This window comes from Stigmatopora nigra, chromosome 3, assembly GCF_051989575.1.
Source record: "Stigmatopora nigra isolate UIUO_SnigA chromosome 3, RoL_Snig_1.1, whole genome shotgun sequence".
Lineage (NCBI taxonomy): Eukaryota > Metazoa > Chordata > Actinopteri > Syngnathiformes > Syngnathidae > Stigmatopora > Stigmatopora nigra.
In genome coordinates, this window is record NC_135510.1 from 13731731 (window position 1) to 13751693 (window position 19963).

At 38.0% G+C, this 19963-nt stretch overlaps 1 protein-coding gene across 29 annotated transcripts in view; it reads right to left on the reverse strand.

Annotated features, from left to right (window-relative positions):
- madd (MAP-kinase activating death domain) overlaps positions 1 to 19638 on the reverse strand; it is a 34078-nt gene extending 14440 nt beyond the window's left edge. For 7 of the 29 annotated variants that reach the window (XM_077713375.1, XM_077713371.1, XM_077713379.1 and 4 more), the window contains exons 1-20: positions 19335 to 19637; positions 17183 to 17398; positions 15797 to 16435; positions 14409 to 14712; positions 13939 to 14070; positions 13612 to 13725; positions 13433 to 13513; positions 10115 to 10287; positions 9518 to 9753; positions 9277 to 9433; positions 9045 to 9148; positions 8665 to 8864; positions 8330 to 8577; positions 8062 to 8192; positions 7802 to 7903; positions 3531 to 3639; positions 3244 to 3430; positions 2778 to 2928; positions 2354 to 2557; positions 1070 to 1120 (exon numbers count right to left, since the gene is read on the reverse strand). In XM_077713375.1, the coding sequence (XP_077569501.1) occupies positions 1070 to 1120; positions 2354 to 2557; positions 2778 to 2928; positions 3244 to 3430; positions 3531 to 3639; positions 7802 to 7903; positions 8062 to 8192; positions 8330 to 8577; positions 8665 to 8864; positions 9045 to 9148; positions 9277 to 9433; positions 9518 to 9753; positions 10115 to 10287; positions 13433 to 13513; positions 13612 to 13725; positions 13939 to 14070; positions 14409 to 14712; positions 15797 to 16435; positions 17183 to 17241 (3382 nt within the window). In that variant the 5' untranslated portion in view covers positions 17242 to 17398; positions 19335 to 19637. Of the gene's footprint in view, positions 1 to 1069; positions 1121 to 2353; positions 2558 to 2777; positions 2929 to 3243; positions 3431 to 3530; positions 3640 to 4578; positions 4639 to 5588; positions 5607 to 6389; positions 6432 to 7801; positions 7904 to 8061; positions 8193 to 8329; positions 8578 to 8664; positions 8865 to 9044; positions 9149 to 9276; positions 9434 to 9517; positions 9754 to 10114; positions 10288 to 10959; positions 11017 to 13432; positions 13514 to 13611; positions 13726 to 13938; positions 14071 to 14408; positions 14713 to 15796; positions 16436 to 17182; positions 17399 to 19334 lie in introns of all 29 variants that reach the window. The other 22 variants (XM_077713358.1, XM_077713366.1, XM_077713350.1 and 19 more) reach the window with 11 other exon arrangements.
- Positions 19639 to 19963: the final 325 nt, after the last annotated feature.

Consider the following 19963-nt stretch of genomic DNA (forward strand, 5'->3'; position numbering starts at 1 on the left):
AGACTTAGAATCCTTTTTTTTTGTCCATAAATAAATTCTGTGTATGCTTTAAAGAACCTAAAACCCGATTTTTCGGGGCCATAAGTATATTTGATCAAACCTATAAATAAAACAAATATTAAAAGTTGACACAAGCTCCTTATAATCAGGCATTCTTTTTTAACGAAAATAAATTAGCCATTGATGGTACGCCTTAGTCCAAAAATAACCATGAATTTACATAGTTATTACTGAGTTTAAAGAAGGCTAAAAAAAAAAAAAATAAAAATAAACAGATACACAATATCATTGAAATCCTAAATTGACCAACTGTGAATTCATGTGAATGACGACTGTAAGTAAACCGAGATTGATTGGTCCAAACAATGTAAATTAGGAGACTTCAGGCCAACCAGACAGTTAAGCAAGAAGGGTGCAAGCCCAAAGTGCAGTAAAACTGTGGAAAAAAAACAATCACAAATGAAAACAAAACTGCCAGAGCAGGTAGCAGTGTAACACTCCCATCACAGACCGCAACAATAAACTCTTGTCAGTGCTGCCGATGCGGCTCAAAAACACACAGACACAGGCAGTTAGGCATGCCGACAAACTGAGAGAAAAATAAGCGTCACTGGCCTGATTCTATCACCCTTGGTGGATTATGACACATGTAGTTATTTTTAAAAGATGAAACATTTACAAACACCTTCAAAAATATTTTCAAAATTAAAAATATTAAAAAAAACAAGACACTAGAAAGAATAGAGAAGAAAAGGGCAGCATCTGGAAATGTATGCTAATTATTAGACAAGATATTGTATTAAGAAAACTTATGAATTAGCCTAACCCTAAAACTATAGCAATGAATTGAATTTAACATGTTTTTAGAATTGCATATAAACACTAATACCATCTGACTTTTTTTGAGTTGATATTAAACATCACACTGGTGCCTATGTATTATTTTTTAGTCTATAATGAGGAAAATACACGGTAGTTTACTACGAAAAGACAGAGAGAGGTAGAAGAGTCAACAACTTAAGACTCTAATCCTTTTGTTTTTTTGGGCGGGATGTGTGAAGTTTCTTACTCTGTGGTTTTTCCATTGATTTTTGCTTATCCTGGTGCTTGCTCCACAATTCTACCCAAGATGCAATGCAAGCAAGGAGAGAAAGACAGATAGTCAGAGAGCAGATTGGAAAAGTATGTATGGTTGATGAGCAATGAAATCAAAATAAAGTTCAACATAAACTTAAAAAAAATGTCATTACTACTGAATGGCATCAGTTGAATGTTTTGTTATGTGCCAACAATTATGGCCGTTCCGAGTTACGTCCCTTCTGTGAAATAGCAACGATGGTAACATTACAAAACACTCAAAGCATCCGGGGAGCCACACCAAAGTCACAAATGACTCAGACTCAGAGCAGAGAACACTCTTTGTGAATTAAACTGGTTTGGCTCTCCAGTGAAACAGATTAGAGCGGGGCATCTAATTGGAGAAGAGCATGGAATGTGGTTGATGGGCAGACGAATCACCGGGTGAAATGGTAGCAGTTGCAAAAGCTGGGATGCACATCTCACAACATTCTGTAGAATTGAGGGTGCAACTTCTAAGAGGAAGAAAAGGGTTGCAAGGTTGAAAGTGCGTCACGTAGCTTGACTTAAGTGTCCCTGGCATACAGACCCAGAAAAAATGATCACATAGATCTAGTAATTCAAATCAATTACTGTACTTGGTGCTTTGGCCATTATAAAACTAGTATTTCTATTTGGTTCTTAACTGGGACTGTTTCCTGGGAGTTATGTTTCCACAATCCATGCTGAGAGCAAAAGGAACTGCCGTTTTCTACATGTTGGAAAAACCTGCAGTAACGGCACAAGAAAGCAGTCATTTTTTGTAGTGATGCTTTTCTGGTTTAACTTGGCCGCTACTGCAGATTTGGGTTTAAAGAGGAAGAAAAGAATAAAAAAAAACATGCATTCAAAGTGCTGAGTGGCTGACGACATCTGCCCTAAGGGGCGAAGGAGCACAAATGTTTAAAAAGGCAGGACAAATGCAAACCGAGCAGGGACATGGGGCTAAACAATATTCCAAACATTTTCATCTTTTAATATATAAAAGCTTTTCCTGTTAAGGTTTGTTTTTCTGCATCTTGACCAGAAAAAACGATTTACACAATGCCTGAGGTGCAACCAAATTTTAAAAGCCAATTAGGAATTATTGTAAGGAATATTGTAACCCCTGCTTTGTCATTGATAGGTATTTTCTTGGGAATGGTTGGAGAGAAAGGATAGAAAGTATTTCTGGAGTTGATGAACTTTGTAGGGATTCTCAAAGTGCACATGCAACCAGCTGAAATGGTGTACACACCAATCGAGGCAATAAAGTTCTCTTCATTCAGGCTCCGAGTGTCAAAATGTCGGGTTCCTCTGCCTGTTGTGTGATGTGGCAGCTGCAGGTGAGGAATGGTCAGAAGACCCTGTGGTCTGGCTGTCTCCATACGACCAGTTGGACTCTCTTTACTTCCCGGGCTTCCAGCACTATCTGTAGGGCTTCGCTTGCGCTTTTCAGGGTCTGACAAGTTATCAAAATTAAAAGGGCCTCACATCAAATTCACTAATGTTAGAGGAAGACTGAGCATGTTAGTTAAATGAAAGAGAAATTTAGTACAAATGCAAGACGAATATGTGATCAATGTTATCAGAACAAGCCCATGCTTCCTCGCAAAAATTCTTCTATGTATAACTTAGTATTTCATATTATTAAAGACAGATTAATTCTCTGTAAATCTTACCTTTGGTTTGATAATGAGTGCGTGCTATCTCCAATAAGGTGAACACACTGGCCATTCCCCCAAGTCCTGCATTAGTGTAGGAATGCTCCAAACTGGATACTGTACACTTCAATATGTCCAGCATGCCTTTATACACCTTCCTGCTGACCTCCTTAAATATTACAAGTACGTGAGAATGAATTAATTTTTATGAAATTTCAGAAATTGTTTATCTTGAATTAAACTGGTGATAAGTGGAAATGTCAGATGTGTTGGTTTCTATAGTCAGTTCAAAAAAAAGTACAGAGTGAAAAAAAAACAAATCATTAACAAGATATTCTGTAAGGATAAATTATAATGTCCTAAAACAAAGAAAATATTACGACTTTTTTGTCAAAACACGGCAACATATGTGACAAAAGGGTTTAAGAAAAAGTATAATGTACACTGTAAGTTCAATGCAGTACAATGAAAATAATTATCTTACCACATCTCGTATAATTTCCTGTCTGGAATCCTCTTCTGAATGACTGGCTCTGTTGAGTTTACTCAGGACAAAAATGCGAAGCTGCTCATTCTCCAGCAGGCGGCGCACTTTTTTCATGTTGAGCCAACCAACACCTTGTCCATCCAGGACACTCTGGACAACCTCCTTTAAAAACTGCTGGTTTTCACTGCATCAATAAAACAGACAGAGGTAGTTACAGAAACCTTTAGGCCATATTGGATATGTGGATTTAACACTTTTTATGATAAAGGTACTGAAAACGATACCTCGTGTTATTGATACGACCCTGTGGAGAGGGTGGTTCTCTCTTCACAGTTGGGCTGTGCTTGATTACAGAAGACTTCTGGTCCACAAGTGCCCGAGGTGCACGTGCTCCTATTAAGGTAAGCAACACTTATGAAACACCAAAAAATTGTTTTAACTTTCATTTTGGGGGGGTTTGGGTCTTTGTGTCTGAGGGGCACGGGATTGATTCACAAACACGTTGCACACAAGGCAAATTTCAGAAAAAGTGGGAAGACACACTAAACATGTGAGGTTTATATTTTCCACTCTTTTAACTCTGTTTCAAGATGAATAACGGCAGTAATATTATGCTTGTTAAGTGTTGAAGGTGTTTACTCAAACTGACAAAGTTGAATCTAAAACCTAAACGCAAGAACCAACAGAAACAAAATAGAAAAAAAACATGCACAAAAACACCCCAGGAACCAATCACACGCACATATAGTAGAGCAGCGTTTGGGGTTGCCCAGCGCGTCGGCCTTACAGTGGGGGGACCTGGGTTCAAATCCATACATTTTCTTCACTGGCCCTTGGCTACAATCTTACATATTTACATAATCATTAAGAGGCCCGGTGGATAAGTGGTTAGCACGTCGGCCTCACAAACCTAGGTCAGCCCACCTGTCCAGAGTTAGGATGTTCTCCCCGGGCCTGCGTGGGTTTTCTCCAGGTACTCTGGTTTCCTCCCACATTCTAAAGACTTGCATTGTAGGCTGATTGGACACTCTAAATTGCCCCTAGGTACAGCAGTAGAGTGTATAAGGCAGGTCAGAAAATGAGATGAGGAAAAAAATGTGCATTGTAGTTATTGGTAATCTGGTTTGTCCCAAATGTTTAAGATGTTTTTCATGGGTAGCTAAAGAAAATAGGCAATGTGAAGAATGGAGGGGGGAGGTGTCTTGATTCCATGGGAAAACAAGTGAATTTTGATTGCACACACGGGGGGCAAAATTAGGAAAGGGTTTGAGGAGATGTAGTTGACTGGTTTGAATAAGCATGCAGCTCAATCTGGAAAAGGGCAAAACCCACCTTCTCCGCTGCCCGGGCCGGCCTCTGTTATAATCTCCATTAGAGAATTTAGCCCAAATACTGCACAAAAAACCTAGAATTAGTTGCTTCCAAGAGTTGAATGAGACAAGGATACCACCGGCCCAGTCACAACCAGTCTGAACATCAACCCATACAAAATTGCATGCACACATCAGATGAAACCAAACAGAAGAAAAGTTGCAAAAAGAAAAGTAAATAAAGGCCATGATGTCGATGAAAACTCAGAATATGGTGAATATGTTCATGAGTTAAAGCAGAAGTGGAATGTGGTGCAATCTGTATTATATTATTATGTATCTATTATATAAAACGTAAAAGCATCAGTACACCTCTTGATACTTAACTTGTCATCAATTAATGTGGCATAACCTAATGTATCAAACATCTTAAATATAAGAGTCACATAACATATAAAGTATAATGAGCTCAGTCTTTGGTTGGAAAAGAAGACTTAATGGAAATTCCCAGAAAAAAAACATTTCAATAGAAGTGGATGGTGTACAAGAACGATCTCTAACCACCGGGTGGCAACAAAATACCAGTTCAGTAGACATTTGTTACCAAGTTTCAAAGACAGACTGCTTAATAAAAATTGTGTATGCCTCTAAAAACCTCTCTCCCCTGCTATTAAGACCCAATCTTGGCCAACAGAAGTAGGAAATAAATACTAACTACAAAATGACTATTTCAATATATTTGAACAAAAAACATACTGGAACTAAGTAGACTTTGCAGCAGATGTAGTTTGCCATTCAGCCATTTGATAAGTTGGTATAATTCTGAATGGTTGTGTGAAGATCAAGTGTATCTTTATGAATAAGATAATTACCACCAGTTCGATTGGAAAGGATTGACAGGTGTGGATAAAGAGCACACCATAGTGACTTCTATCTTAGTCCCACACTGAGAAACCAAGATAGGTATGGGTGTACTAAGGGGCATATACAAATTACTTTATCACAGTACAGCAGACAACAGACATGACATACCCGGGCTTTCAGGTGCAGCTGAACAACAAAGACAAAACACATTATAATGAAACGGAACAAAACAATTTCTATGGCAGCTATTCCACATGGGTTGGAGCTATTGAGCACCATTGTTGACCTGTTTTCTCTCTCAGATTTAAAAAAAAATCCAACCTTGATAGAAATCATGTCTTATTCTTCCTGAGCTAATTGCATATTTGGAACAGGTAATATGTTACCATTATCAGTTGGCCGGTAAGTAAAATTGGTCCTAATGCCTTTTCTGAATGACTAAGTAATGGTTTGTTATGGGAAAAAAAACTTCATTTACAGAGCCAGAATAAAACCAAAATTAGCAGAATAGAAAAAAAAAAGTTGAAATAAACACCTCCCTCTAAATGTTCTTATTTAAACAACTTTCTATTTTCTCTTTTTTTATTTCTTAACCTTTAGGATATAATAAGCACAACATTACAGCCTTTTGTCTATAAAATAGATGATTTTCTTCATAGTTAATTAATATCATAACCATATATGGGTTTAAAATGAGCGCATAAGTGTTAAGGACTACAATTTCCAGTGGTAGCGAGAAGAATGATTTCAAATACAGCAGCTACTGTTTTAATTTACGAGGCAAAAATAATACAATCGAAAATTAAAAACAAAAATGTGTACTTTAGATTTAGTTTTTTTCTTTAGAGACTAGAGAGAAAAACTGTGTTAAAAATCCTCAATACCCTCCTTTAAAATAGTGCCATAAAGGTTTTATCAATTTAAGGGAGGACAAAGAAAGTCAGGCTATAGAAGAGAATCTCTACAGACCTGCTTGGTCCAGCTCCTCTTCAATATCAAAACTAATATATTCTTGTATGAAAGAAAATATCAATAAAAAAAAACAGAAGAGAAACAACTGTCATTCAAATGCTTTAAAACCTAACTGTAGAATTGCAATAAATGAACAGCAATGCCTTAGTAAGCCATACACATAGTATAGCCGCATTATATGAGGGGTGTGCAGAAGCCTTTGAAGGGCAGGTGCTCAAAACCTGAGACCAAAAATTGAAAATGCCTTATTACTACTCAAATGTAAAACTTGCACTGAAAACATTTTGCATGTAGAAAACTGAAATGATTTGTTCCTACTCTATATTTTTCAGCCATAATTTTGATAGAGTGTGCACTCGAATTGCCTTTTTGTGGTTCCAAGATAGTAATTTGTAACCTTGAACTACAAACCACGTTAGAAAAACGTTGATTTATAATGCACTCGACGGACAGATTCAAGCCGCATCAGTTACAAAGGAATTTAAATTTCAAATGCATGTGTGGGTGACTACGAAGTAACAGGGAGGCATTTTCTCATTCAGATGAAGATTTTGTCAATTTGATGTCAGATAATCGTAGTTCTTGTTACATAGCTCAAGTGGACAAGCAACAGAACCCTCCCCTCTCTCATTTACTCACTCGCTTATCGATTCCATAATAAATCACCTTATACCCTATTGAATTATTTTAGCTGAGGTCATTTATTATCTATTGTTTCAAAGAATACAACTTGTCAATGTTATGTCCAATATTCATATACAGTGGTACCTCTACATACGAGCAGCACTACCTATGAGATGCTCGAGATACAAGGAAAAATTCGAGCAAATAATTCGCGCTAGATACAAGAAAAATTTCAAAATGTGAGAAAGCCAGGTGGCCATGACATGAGAGGCTGTTTATCATTGTAGCGCATTGTAGCGTCTTTTCTCTTACGTGTATAACAGATATCTACGAGCACTGAAGGGTTTCTTTCGCCTACACATGGACCCGAAACCGCACAATGCACATGCGTGGGCAAAAAGAGGGCTTTCTGGGCTATGAAGTATACTCGCGCACACAACACCGATAGCCAATGGCACGCTTTCTCAGATTAAAACTTCATTACCCACAATCAATATGTGGGTAGGCTGAGCTGTTGCATTTCCTGGTTTTCCTTAAAAAAATAATACACTTTTGCCAAGAAAGAAAAAAAGGGCAGTTGCCAAAGCACAGTCAGCCCTCACTTCTGCACGTCCCTACAAACCTTCAGATCGCTACCGTGTCATATGGTTGGTAGAGCATAATATTAAAGTGAAGGGAAAGTTTTTGTTTTTATGGCCTCTAAGAAAATCAATTTTATATATACTGTGTTAAGACAAAAATTAGATGCCCAAGAGATTTTTAAAGAATTGGCAGTTTGAACATACCTTTAAGGCTAGGAAAAGGTGTTGATTTCTCTCTTGCTGCTTTGTTTGGTAGAGCAAGATGGGACAGACTGAAACTGGTTCCGTGATTCTTGTAAAGATTACCTATAGTAGAGAGATGTTTATGTGATCAACAACTATGAAACTATTCCCATGAAAAGTGATCATTGCTGTGAAGGTGACCATCTTTTAAATCATGTTAAAATTGTCCACCAGGACAGCAGTGGCCACATTTCAGATTATTTTAGTGAATATAATCTTACTTGCAAAAGACATCAGTCCACCAAATCCATCATTACTGCTGTTGGAAATGGTTGAGTTTGGTGAGCTGTCACCCTCACCATCAGACTCCCCAGGAATCCTCAGACTACTGGGACGTGAAGGACGCTGTGCCCTTAAAAAAAACAAATAAGATAAAAAAATTAAAAAGTACTGTAACTGAAATGCTGGGTTTTGACATTGCATGGTTATTCAGAGAGCCCATTTGATTAAAACAATAGTTAATTCAATTGATGAACAAGTTCAACATACTTGTTGCCATTCTGGCTGAATCGAGGGGTGTATGACTCCACTTGCTCTTCTGCATCAGGATCATCTTCAGAGGGGAAGCCATACTGAGGCTCAAAATACGGGTTGTTATACTCTCGTTTTTTTATTGCTGCATCCACTGGGCCAGTTTCAATTACTGGTCTGACAGCCGGCTGGCTGCTAACTCCCAGGACCGGGATCTGTGGGCCAGAACCAGCTGGTACTTCACAATCAGGTGCTTCCCCTTGTTCCTGTTGAAGAAATCCCCCCCAAGATAAATAAAGAAAAAAACTCTATTATACAAAGTCAGGAATTATTAGATGGCATCAGTGGCATACATTGGTGACTCCCTGGATGATTGTGCTGGGGCTGGAACTTGCAGTTGTGCTGGAGCTTGAGCGAAGGGGCTGTCCATCAGCTGTTTCGCCAAGACCGTCCCCGCCTGATGGAACATCTGAGCCTTCTCTCAAATCCTGGAAGTCTTGAAACTCCACCTCGCTTGCATCTCCTAGAGCTGCATGGGTATGTGGTTGCTGGCCTGAAGCATCAAGGTCAAAGAATTAATAAATATACAAAAGATGATTGTGATCATTTGAAACAATTGATGCTATACAAGCTAATTGGAAGACAGACAAGTGAAATAAGATTTTCCAGTAAAGACAAAAAGTTAAATGCACGTACAAGCTATACAAGTCATAAATAACTTAAAAAAACATACTTGGTGTGTCTCCCTGAATGTCTCCTTGTATCATCTCAATAACGAGATCTCCAAGTGAAGAATAGGATGAGCTGGAGTCATCATACCCCTCGCTGTCACTCCCACTAAAGAAAAATGATGCATTATTGTCTATCAACGCAATACGTACATAAATCAATGTCTGGGTATTATCTGGGATAAGGAATTCAACACTGTCTCAATGAAAAGAATAAATGAATATGTTTATCTTTACCTGTCACTGGGGTCAGAGTCATTGCTCTCATCCTCAAATGGACCTGCCAGAGCCTCAACCAGCTGGGAACTCCCATCAAAAACTCTATAAACTACTGGCTGAAGCTGGTGAGCGTACCATTTGGGTTTATCGCCAATTAGTGATGGATCAAACACATCTGAGACCAAAGTGTACACGATTAAGTTCCAATACAATACAATGCAACATTACGAAAAGAAACAATTTGTGACGATCATCTTACTATTATGAATTCTTTGAAATGCTAGATTAGTGGGATTGAGAGCCCACTCTCCATAGAACTCCACTGCCTGGGTATGGGAAAGCTTGTCAGCAAAACCAGAGCGCCTTGGCCGAGAAGCAAGAAAAGATGACGACTGAAAAGCCACCACAGGACGAGGAAAAAGGCGCAAGGTCCTTGTGTGAAGTTGAAAGCCGTGAAGAACATTTTGAGAGTTGAAGAACCGTACCATGGCCACTCTAAGTAAAATAAAAAGTATGGATTATAGCTCTATTTCCAAATGAAGTACTTGCACAGTCAAACAAAAACCTTCAGCAAAGATGATAAGAAAAAAAACAATATACAGTATAACAAAGTATAGGGGTGGCCAAGTCCAGTCCTCGAGAGCCCCTATCCAGTCTGTTTTCCATATCTCCCTCCACCAAAACACCTGAATCAAATAATCGGGATCGGTATGAAGGTTCTGGACAGCCTGCTGATGAGTTGATCATTTGATTCAGATGTGGTAGAGGAGGGAGATATGGAAAACAGACTGGGTAGGGGCTATCGAGGACCGTACTTGGCCACCACTAAATGCGAGACAAGAAACAAAAAGCTTGCCTGGTGGCTACATCCACCGAATCGACATCGTTCCCATAAATGAGGGGGTTGAACTCAGTTGATGATGGTGAAGCTTTATCACGACCAGGAGGAAGCAAGGGCATTTCCTGACCTTCTTGGAACTTCTCCAGGTTCAAAATAGGTTGGGTGTTCAAACTCATACTTGCCAAAGCCTGGAGGATGTGATACAAGGTTAAACATAGTGAGAAGGCAAGATTAAAAACAACTAAAACTTTTATGAGACACTCCCAGAATAGGCAACAACATTTAGTATATTTATTTTGACCACCCACTAAAAAAAGTTAGGAAATGTATCATTTCTGAAACTAAGCCTTTTTTACATTTAAATAATTTAGAGTGTTCTGAAATGTTTCGTGAAGAGTTGATTAAGTTGCAGGACTACATCTTCTTGGGGATTTTTTTTTTATTGACAACAGATGATACAAAATAATCAAATTCTAGTGAAATAATGATGGTGCCTATCAAGGATGTGTCAGTACTGCAGAGGAGTGCAAATATACACAATGTCTTGCTGCATAGTTGTCAGCGTTTAGCTAAGCATAATGGAATATTTAGTTGCTAATCTTGTGGAACGTTTTTTTTTGTGAAAAGTTATTAATTTCACCTATTCTGCTTTTGGTTACCAGGACAGTTGCTGATGCAAGAATCAAGGCACGCATATTTAGTCATGCTCAAGCCAGAACTAAGCAGCATGTTAAGGGGTCCGGAAAACAGTCTGAGCCACTGTTATGCATGTTACTCAATTCTTGAGGGAAGTAATAGTCACAAGCAAAGTAATGTTAAAGGGGATGCATGAGCATTCCACATGAGAATAAATAAGTAACCTTATTTTCAGAGGAGAAGATCTGCTTTTGGGTGATCACGGTCAACCTAACCAGACACTAAGAAGGGGGATATATAAGAGAGATGTTCGGAAAATTACATGATGGCCTGAGGTGATAAGTATCACTGGAATAGCACATGACCAAATCATGGCCCTGTTCATTTGTTGCCATTCAGCTGTGAAACACCTTTTATTTTACTGAAAATATCAGAGACAAACATATGTACTGTATGGCTACAAAAATGATATTTACCTCATACAATAGACAAATTCTTGCAGAGCCTTTAAAGCCAGAGCTTGACTAAAGATTTTTTTTGATACATAGACGACTATTATTTCACATAAAAAATGGACAAAATAGGAGGAAGTCTAAAAGGGGTACTACAAATGTGTTTATGATCACTATAAAGGAAAACAATCACTTAAAACACATATTTATGAATATAGTTGTGGTCAAAGATGAATGATGTTTAATATTTTATCATCTTACAGTTTTTAAAAGTAACATACTGCCATGATTTCCCTTGTGAGGTGATTGATGGAAACCTCTGACCACAACTGTATAATGAACAACCTCAAGCCTCTGTCACACTGCCCTTTCAAGACAGCTGTCGTGTTTGTGCGCGACCAATACAGAATGTGCAGGAAAAAAAAAACCTTCCCCATAAACTACAGTAATTTGTTGATAAGGCAGTGTGAAAGGACCTATAGGAAATAACTGTAATGACCAAATGGTAATGTTGGAATGATGACGATGATACACCAGCAGATCTTTTCAGAAACGTAGCTATGTTAACTCTTCAAATGTTTACCCCTTATAGTAGAGTCAATTACGCTGGTCTTTCGCAAGATTATTTACCCCTGTTTTGATGTCCCTAGTATATAAAAGTGTTAGTTAGTTCCATCTTTCATGATTTATTTATTTTTACTGTTAAACTAACAGGCAACTCCAGAGATCGGGCTTTGTCAAACATTCACGCACAAGGAAAAAACAAACAAACAAGGAAACACATAAAGCCATTGAATTGGCTCTGATTCAACTTAAAGTATACTCCCGTAGACATAAGTTTTGAGACATTTCACCATTCCGTTGAATGAGAGAGTCCGAAAACCTTGTACCAAGAGTGTAGATACATAAGTAGTAATGTGAATGCAATAAGATCATTCTCTGCAAAGTTTTACTAAAAATGGAAATAGAAGATGTAGAATGCTAATACTGAGTTTAATATTTCTAAAGTTGAAATGAACAGTCAGGTTGGAACAAACGAGTATTTTGGTAGTCCACGAATGACTTTTGCAATTATCAATTAATTGCAGCAGCCCTAGGGAACATTAAATTCAAAGGGAGGGAAAGTACTTTACATAAAAAGGGCTTGGGCTGAAATTCAGCCACCAGAGGCCCTGTGCTTGAATATATTTATGCTGATCGGCAAGAGGAAGTCTTAATCTTTGATTATTCGCTTCTCTGTCAATTGGAATTCTATTCCAAGGTGCAGAAAATTAAAGAATGAACCAATAAATTCATTTTCAAATTATGTTCAGTTTTTCAATTAAATTGATCAAGTTTAAGTGTGCCCTACAACTGACTGGTAACCTCTTTAGGGTGTGGTTTCCAGCACCCCATCACCCTGACAAGGATAAGGGTTGTTGAAAGTGAAAGAAAGAATGTTCTAGTTTAAGAATTCCAATTGAGATTATTAGGATCCAGTTTGCAGTGGTAAAAAAATGTAGTTTTGTGAGCCCTGTTAGCATGTCCCTCCCTAATAGGAGAGAAGAAAGTTCTGAATGAATAATCCCCTATAAATTCTAAGAATACCTAATGTTTCTTTGTAACATGATACCAAATATATTCCGTTTTTATTTTTTGCAGCAAGATACCTCTGTTAACATTTGTATAGTGTATGTTTAACATAGATTTTTTATGACCAAAGTCACATCTTCCTTGGGCATAGTTCTATGAATATTTAAATGAACACTTTAAGGGGGAAATTATATGCTAATAAGATTCATCAGGAATATGGGATTTATCTTTGCATGAATCAGAACCAAATTCTGACAAAGTATTTTGTCAAAAGGCCTATACGGATCATATGTTGCAAACAGTACTAACAGCATTTTTTTTTAAATAATTTGTCCTTAGGACAGATTTTACCTTCAAAGTCTAAAGCATGCAAAAATAAAACAAAAAGAAAGAGCAGAAAACATTTTTTGTTAGTGCACAACAAGAACAATATGCAATGCTTGCACACTTTTGACAAAATACATACAAGTTCTTTGGAGGACTCTTCACAGCTGAAAGAAAGGTTTTATATTGACTTACACAGCGCTGAAAGAGTTTTTTTTTATGGACGTACATCACAAACCAATAAAGGAAGATGGAAAACTATGGTTTACTCATTTAAAATACTTGAGTTCCAGAAAGTAATGAGTCAATTTAGGGTAAGAAAGTAAGAATTCCACAAGACATTAAATACCTGCTTAAGATGTTTTTTAAGCTCGCCAGCTTCAGGCTCAGGAAGAGGTGGTAGAATCTCAGCATTTGTCGGCGCCTTTACCTACAAAACAATCACCGTTTAGGTAATTTTGTTGCATTGTTCTAAATAAAAATGTCAAAAGATTATTAAACAAGGTGCTGTATATGCATTTCAGTTACCCTGCTGCTGTCTAAATCCACAAGCCACACATCATCAGGAATTTTGAAGTCTGATTTGTATAGGAAAAAGCTAGCTGGCACACCAATGATGTAGGGAGTAGGGGCAAGAAGTAGCTGTGGAATAAAAGAAAACATGGATTAACAGGGAGTCAATTTCCGCAACGCGGCGGTTTGTTTTATTTATGGACTATTTTAATTTATTTTTTATTGTACATAACCAAGTCACAGAAAACCTTTGTGAGGTGTTCAAAAACAAAAAAAATCACTATTTTTAATAGATTTTTTAAAAAATAACTCTAAACACAAATCACCTTTTATGTCTTTTACCTGTTCAGCTGAGGCCATGCATGTTGGTAACAAGGGTATAACAGGGAACATGTACTCCAGGGGATAGATCATAGCCACAAATGCCATTACACTCATGGATAAAGCATTGTAATCTCTTGATTGGAGGATAACCTAAAGTAGAAAAAAGTTCACATTAATACTGCTAATATACTTTCCAATGTGTAGCTCAAAAGCCCATAATTAATCAAGATAATTTGCCAATAGTCTAAAAGTGGTAGGTGTTGGTAGAAGTTTTTTTTTCATTTTACCATCTTTATCGACCAAATATGATGAACTATAGTATACTAAAACAAAAAAAACAGCAGTTGGAATTGATGATGTCTATTTCAACTTTAATAGAGCTGGTGTGGTCTAAAGCTGAATATGCATGCAACAAAATTGGTGTGGTGACATATGTACAAGTATGGAATTATTTTAAGAAAATCTCAAGGAACAGAATGTGCTTTTACCTTGTGCTCCAGCAGCACACAAGACAAAACCTGAAGACAGGCATCCACACCAAGCAACTCCAAAGGCAAGTGCAACGGAAAATCGACCATAGAGAATCGGGAATTGTCAGGCAGTGCAAAGGTGAGGGGCCGTTTCATTTCATGGGGCAGCACTTCCACATCCACACGCCTTTGGCCTGCCACTGGTACAGGTGAACGTTGCAACCGGTATATCCAGGATTCAATGTCCCGTAGGTCAGCCAAAAGCTGGCTTCCCTTCTCTTCCACTGAGAGTGCCCCAGTAAACACTCGCCACATGGTGTCTCTGTGGGGAACATCAGAGTATTTGTGAGTATGACAAATGTGAAACCTAACCCTCTGAAGACAGTTCCACAGACTGTAGCAAATGCCCACAGGAGACAAAGCTGTGTTGATGCAGAAGTAATTGTCACACATACATCACCAGGCTAAGGAACCACAGTTCACTCACTGGTAACTACATAAATGTTGTTCTTGGTAAAGTCAGAATAGTATTCCAATATAAACAAGTACATATTGCACATTTTGTCAACGAGTACAACAGCTGGAAGAATTTGAACAAAATGTGAAGAGTAAGATTATTAAATGTAGTCAAATTCACTAAATTTGTGCTTGACTATGTATATGTCTATGTATAGACAATACAAGAATGTCATTGCTAGCGTTTTCGTAATTATCTCTGTGACAAATGAGAAAATGTCATTAGCTGGGCCAAAGACAACGAGAGACCTCAATCTCTTAATGGAATCCCTGAAAAAGAAAAACTTTGCAGCCACAATATGATAGCACTTCTCATTTTTCTCTCATGGCGAGACATTTCATACCACCATATCAAAAAGGAACAACCATCTGCCCACCTGTGGGTTGTGATACTTTCTAAAGTTATCACAGAGCCTTATGCAAAGGTGCTAAGTGTGTTCCAGTTATTACATATTCACAGCCCTAAATGTTGGAAATTAATTTAAACTGTTTAAAACCCAGGGGAACACAATCATACAAGATTTTTAACACATTTCTACACTTAAATTGCTACCACGAGTATACCACAAAGACTGAACTTATCCTAATAGTTATACATAATGAATTAAAAAAGGTTAGTATATTTATGTTAATTTTGCTACTGTTTTTTATTTTCAAATAGATTTATGAAAAATCCATAATTTATGAGGCATGTGGTCAAAAGAAAACTAATTAAACCATTAGATTTCCCTATCAAGTTTTTCTAAATATATAAAGTCACTGAACACAACAAAATGACAAATACAAAAGTTATACAAATGTCCTTGAATGCTTTCCTAAATTTTTTGAATTATAAAGGCGTTTGTGAGGCCAGGCACCGGAAAAAAATGTGTATTAAACACAATTCTAACCTTTGGAATGTACGGGGTAGTCCTGCACGCTGTGTTAGCCTCTGACTGCAGCAGTCCACCATCCTCTTGAGAATATATAAGCATTCCCTGAAGGTGGAGAAAAATGGATAGTGGCTGAGTATACACAACGAAGTCAGTGTACTGTTGCGACTCCTGCCAGCCATTTTTGCAGCATTTCGCCTCAGCTGTGCAGGCTTCTCAGCGTTTGGCTCAGTATTTGGTGGTTCATTCTCTCCAGAAGCAGAAAGAGGAGCTGGCTCAGTTTTGTCAGGTTTTGATACCCCTGAAGACTGGCCTCCAGCACTCCCATCAGAGCCCTCGCTTGTGCTGTCCCCTCCTTGACTTGCATTCTCAGTGGGGCCACTCTTGTCTGTACGGGCACGATGATGCCCACGCTGAAATGATCGATAAAAGTTGACACAGATGCCATAGCGAGTAATTCCTGAGTCCTTGTCAGTCAGAGTGAAAACAAACGAGGAGTCATCGCGAAGGCTAACCCTACGCTGACGTATACTAAGGCAGCCTTCGGGTTGGCAAAAGAACACCACATCTGGTGGGAGTGGAAAGTCCTGGTGGTCTTCCAGTGGGTATCGCCGGAGAAGCTGAGGGGTCTGCGCCACATTATCGCTACTAGGTTGCCTAGAGGAGAGATGGACAAACAAGATTTGTTATGAAGAGTAGCGCTTTCAGAGCATGACTGCTTGAATTCACCCTCTTATATTTGCATATATGGCTCGCCGTACGCGAAATACTGTTCGGGAGGATACTTCTGAAGACATCCTCCCTTAAGGTTCTTATCTGTGATCCAATCTGTTTAATTAAATGTCAATAATTGAATAAGATGTCTGCCTGCAGTTATTGATAATTACAAGTTAGCCACACAAAGTGGCCATAATCTCGACAAACCTCAAAACAGATCTCATTTAATCCACAAATTGTTCCAGTGCAAACTCTTTAATTTCAGTATGAACAGCTTTCTGAACAATCACTGATTAAGAATGATTTTTTATTTTCTCAAGCAGGAACAGATACAAAGAGCTACTGTGCTTGCCTTTGCACGCTTACTCATATGAGTAGGCCAGTAAATGGTGAAGAAAGTCAAAAATAGAACCGGAGACGGATAAGATTTCCTTTATCATCTTAGAAAAAAATTTAATCAATTTTCTCCTGACTATGAAAAGACATCAACAGCAACTATGGCAAAAGCACGTAATTTATAGGATAGGGCTTTGCTCCATTTTATGTATCAAATTGTGCGTTAATAAAGCCTTCCAATAAACAAATCTTAACAGATCCAGCAAATCCTTTTTCTATTGCAGTTGGAAAACAGTAGTTGATTTTAACTGTGGATTTTATGTGAGATGCAATAATGAAAATTGTTTTTACCTTGCACCAACCACCACCAAGTAGTCAAGGAGTCGTGGGCACGGTTTCTTTTTCTCCATATTGGATTGACTGCGTCTTTTATTTCACGTCATTCGTGATGAATGATCACTCGTGATTCTGTGATGGATTTCAATCCAGGCTGGTAAATTTCAATTCAATTGTGTAACAGTGTGCAGTTACAATCATGTTTAATGTTTTGGAATTCTATGGTTGAACCTGAAACATAAGAAACATAACGGATCAAACTACAAATGCATCAACTGACCTGATTTTTTTTTGCTTGGTTTTACAACAAATATTACAAGAAAAACAAATTATATTTGAGTTTGATTTAATGAATAAGGGTCAGCACATACATTCTTATTCATGTTAATTGAACATCTCATGTTATTTTCTGAACTGCTTTATCCTCACTAAGGTCGCAGGGGTGCTGGAGCCTATCCCAGCTGACTTTGGGCTAGAGGCGGGGAACACCCTCAACTGGTGCCCAGCCAGTCGTAGGAGACAAATAAACACTCACACTCATACCTCGGGGCAATTTAGAGTGTCCTATCAGCCTACCATGCATATATTTGGAATGTGGGAAGAAACCGGAGTACCCGGAGAAAACCCATGCAGGCCCAGGGAGAACATGCAAACTCCGCATAGGTGGGTCGACCTGGATTTGTGAAGCCGACATGCTAACCACTTATCCACCGGCCCTCTTAATGTTTATGTAAATATGAAAGATTGTAGCCGCGGGCTAATTTCTGGGCAAGTGTAGAAAATTAAACTACAGGTTTGAGAGATGGTAGTCTGATTTCTGGCCTATCAAAAGACGAGTTACTTCGTCACTCCCCACCCCAGTTTAAGTGGTGCCAACACTCTGTAAACTGCTTTCATTTAGCACTCAATCTATCTCTACGTGTGTGGTAGATCAGGTTCTACAACTGTGTGAGGATTTGCAATACGATTTACTGTAATTCGTTTTCCTACAGGAACTATCAGTACAATAAATTAACCCTTTCTGACTAGGCGGTTTTAACCAGTGTATCTGTTTTTATTAATTTCAATGTTATTACATTATTCTTTATATTAACATTTTACAAATGTATGATTTATAATTATTTGTAAAAAAAAGATGTAATATAAAATAATGTTTACTAAAAATTGCTAATAGTTATTTTGTTAGTGGATCAAAAGTACAGGATTAAAGTGTATAAAAAAATTAATAGTTCAACAAAAATGGTCACTCTTGCTTTAATAAATTGTTAAAGGCCTTAAGTGTCAATTTTAAAAACACACCACTAATGTAGTGACCACGAAATTGGAAAATTGTTTAATAATTTATAAAAAACAATAACAAAATTGACTATTTCTTTTGAGACCGACTGATGCAAAAGTCAAGTCCAAGTTTAAAGACAAACAGGTGACACTTGGATTTTGACAGTAGAGTAAACAGGAGACTTAATTCTCCAATCACTTGTCCATGGCTAATATAATACAAACAGAGAATTACAATTAAAGTTTTTGGTGACAACTAGTTGTAGTAATCATCTGTGGATTCACATATAAAAGGGGTAGGATCTTTTATAATGAAGGTTATATTTGTCCCTCGCCAATCTTTTCTGGCACTAAATCTGGCAAATTATTATGATTTTTTTAAAATTCAAATTACAACACTAAATGCCATGTTAAGAGAGTAACCAAAATAGACTATTGGATCTATATTTTTAATTACAATGTTAAATGGCATGATAACAGAGTCACCTAAATAGACCATTCGATGCCAGATGTCCCAGTTTACATGGAATGGACGTTTATCACCGTCAATGGCAATCAATGAAATTGCTATTTTAAATCACCCAAATAAACGATTATATGCTGATAGCATAGTCAATGCGGCCCTTTGAGGTTAGATCACTTGTCATAACATCCTTGTCCGGCCTTGTCTGGACTTTTATTTGCCTCTTTTGCTCCTACTGCTAGCTTGCTGCTTTCCTACGTCACCATTGGATTAGCGAGTTAGCTGCACATTAGTAACGTTGCACTTTAGTCTCCACATATTTGTGCAAAGCCTATTAAGGTGTAGAAGTGCTGGCAACGAAGTGTCATTGCAAACCTTTAATAAATGAACCACAAAAGAACATTGATGACGACATGACATCCTTACCTTCTGACATTAGCTGGCTCGGTGCTAACAGTCAGCTGCTGGTGCCAGGCGGCCTGAAGAACGGATGCCCTTCTCGGCCAAAGGGAGCAGAGCAATCGGGCCTCTCAGTCGTCCTCCACCTCTGTCAGAGTGACGTGTCATTTAAAGACACGAGGAACAGGCATCGTCCAAAAAGATCGGCTTGGTGGAGCATTGCAGAGGCAACATACTAAATGAATGCAAAATGCGCGTTCACCGCCCCCCTATCCGATCGGCTTTCAACCTGCCTTCACAACATCCTCCTCTTCATCCTCCTCATAGCGGGGAGTTCCGGAATCCGCGAGGTCAAGTTCTTGAAAAGAATTGAATCTCACCACGAACGTGTTTTTTTAAATTAAAAATGTTTCAAGAATAAAAAATAATAATTAGAATTACAATTCCTTATCACCAAAAAAAAAAACTCTAGTGGAGTTTGCATGTTCAAATTGGGATGTGTGGGTTTTCTCCAGGTACTCCTGTTTACTCCCACATCCCAAAAACATGCAGGGTAGGCTGGTTGAACACCCTGAATTACAAATTATTAAAATGCCTTGCACATTTTACTGAGGCAAAAAAATGTATGTACTAATTCCAATGCTTGTTTGCAGGTG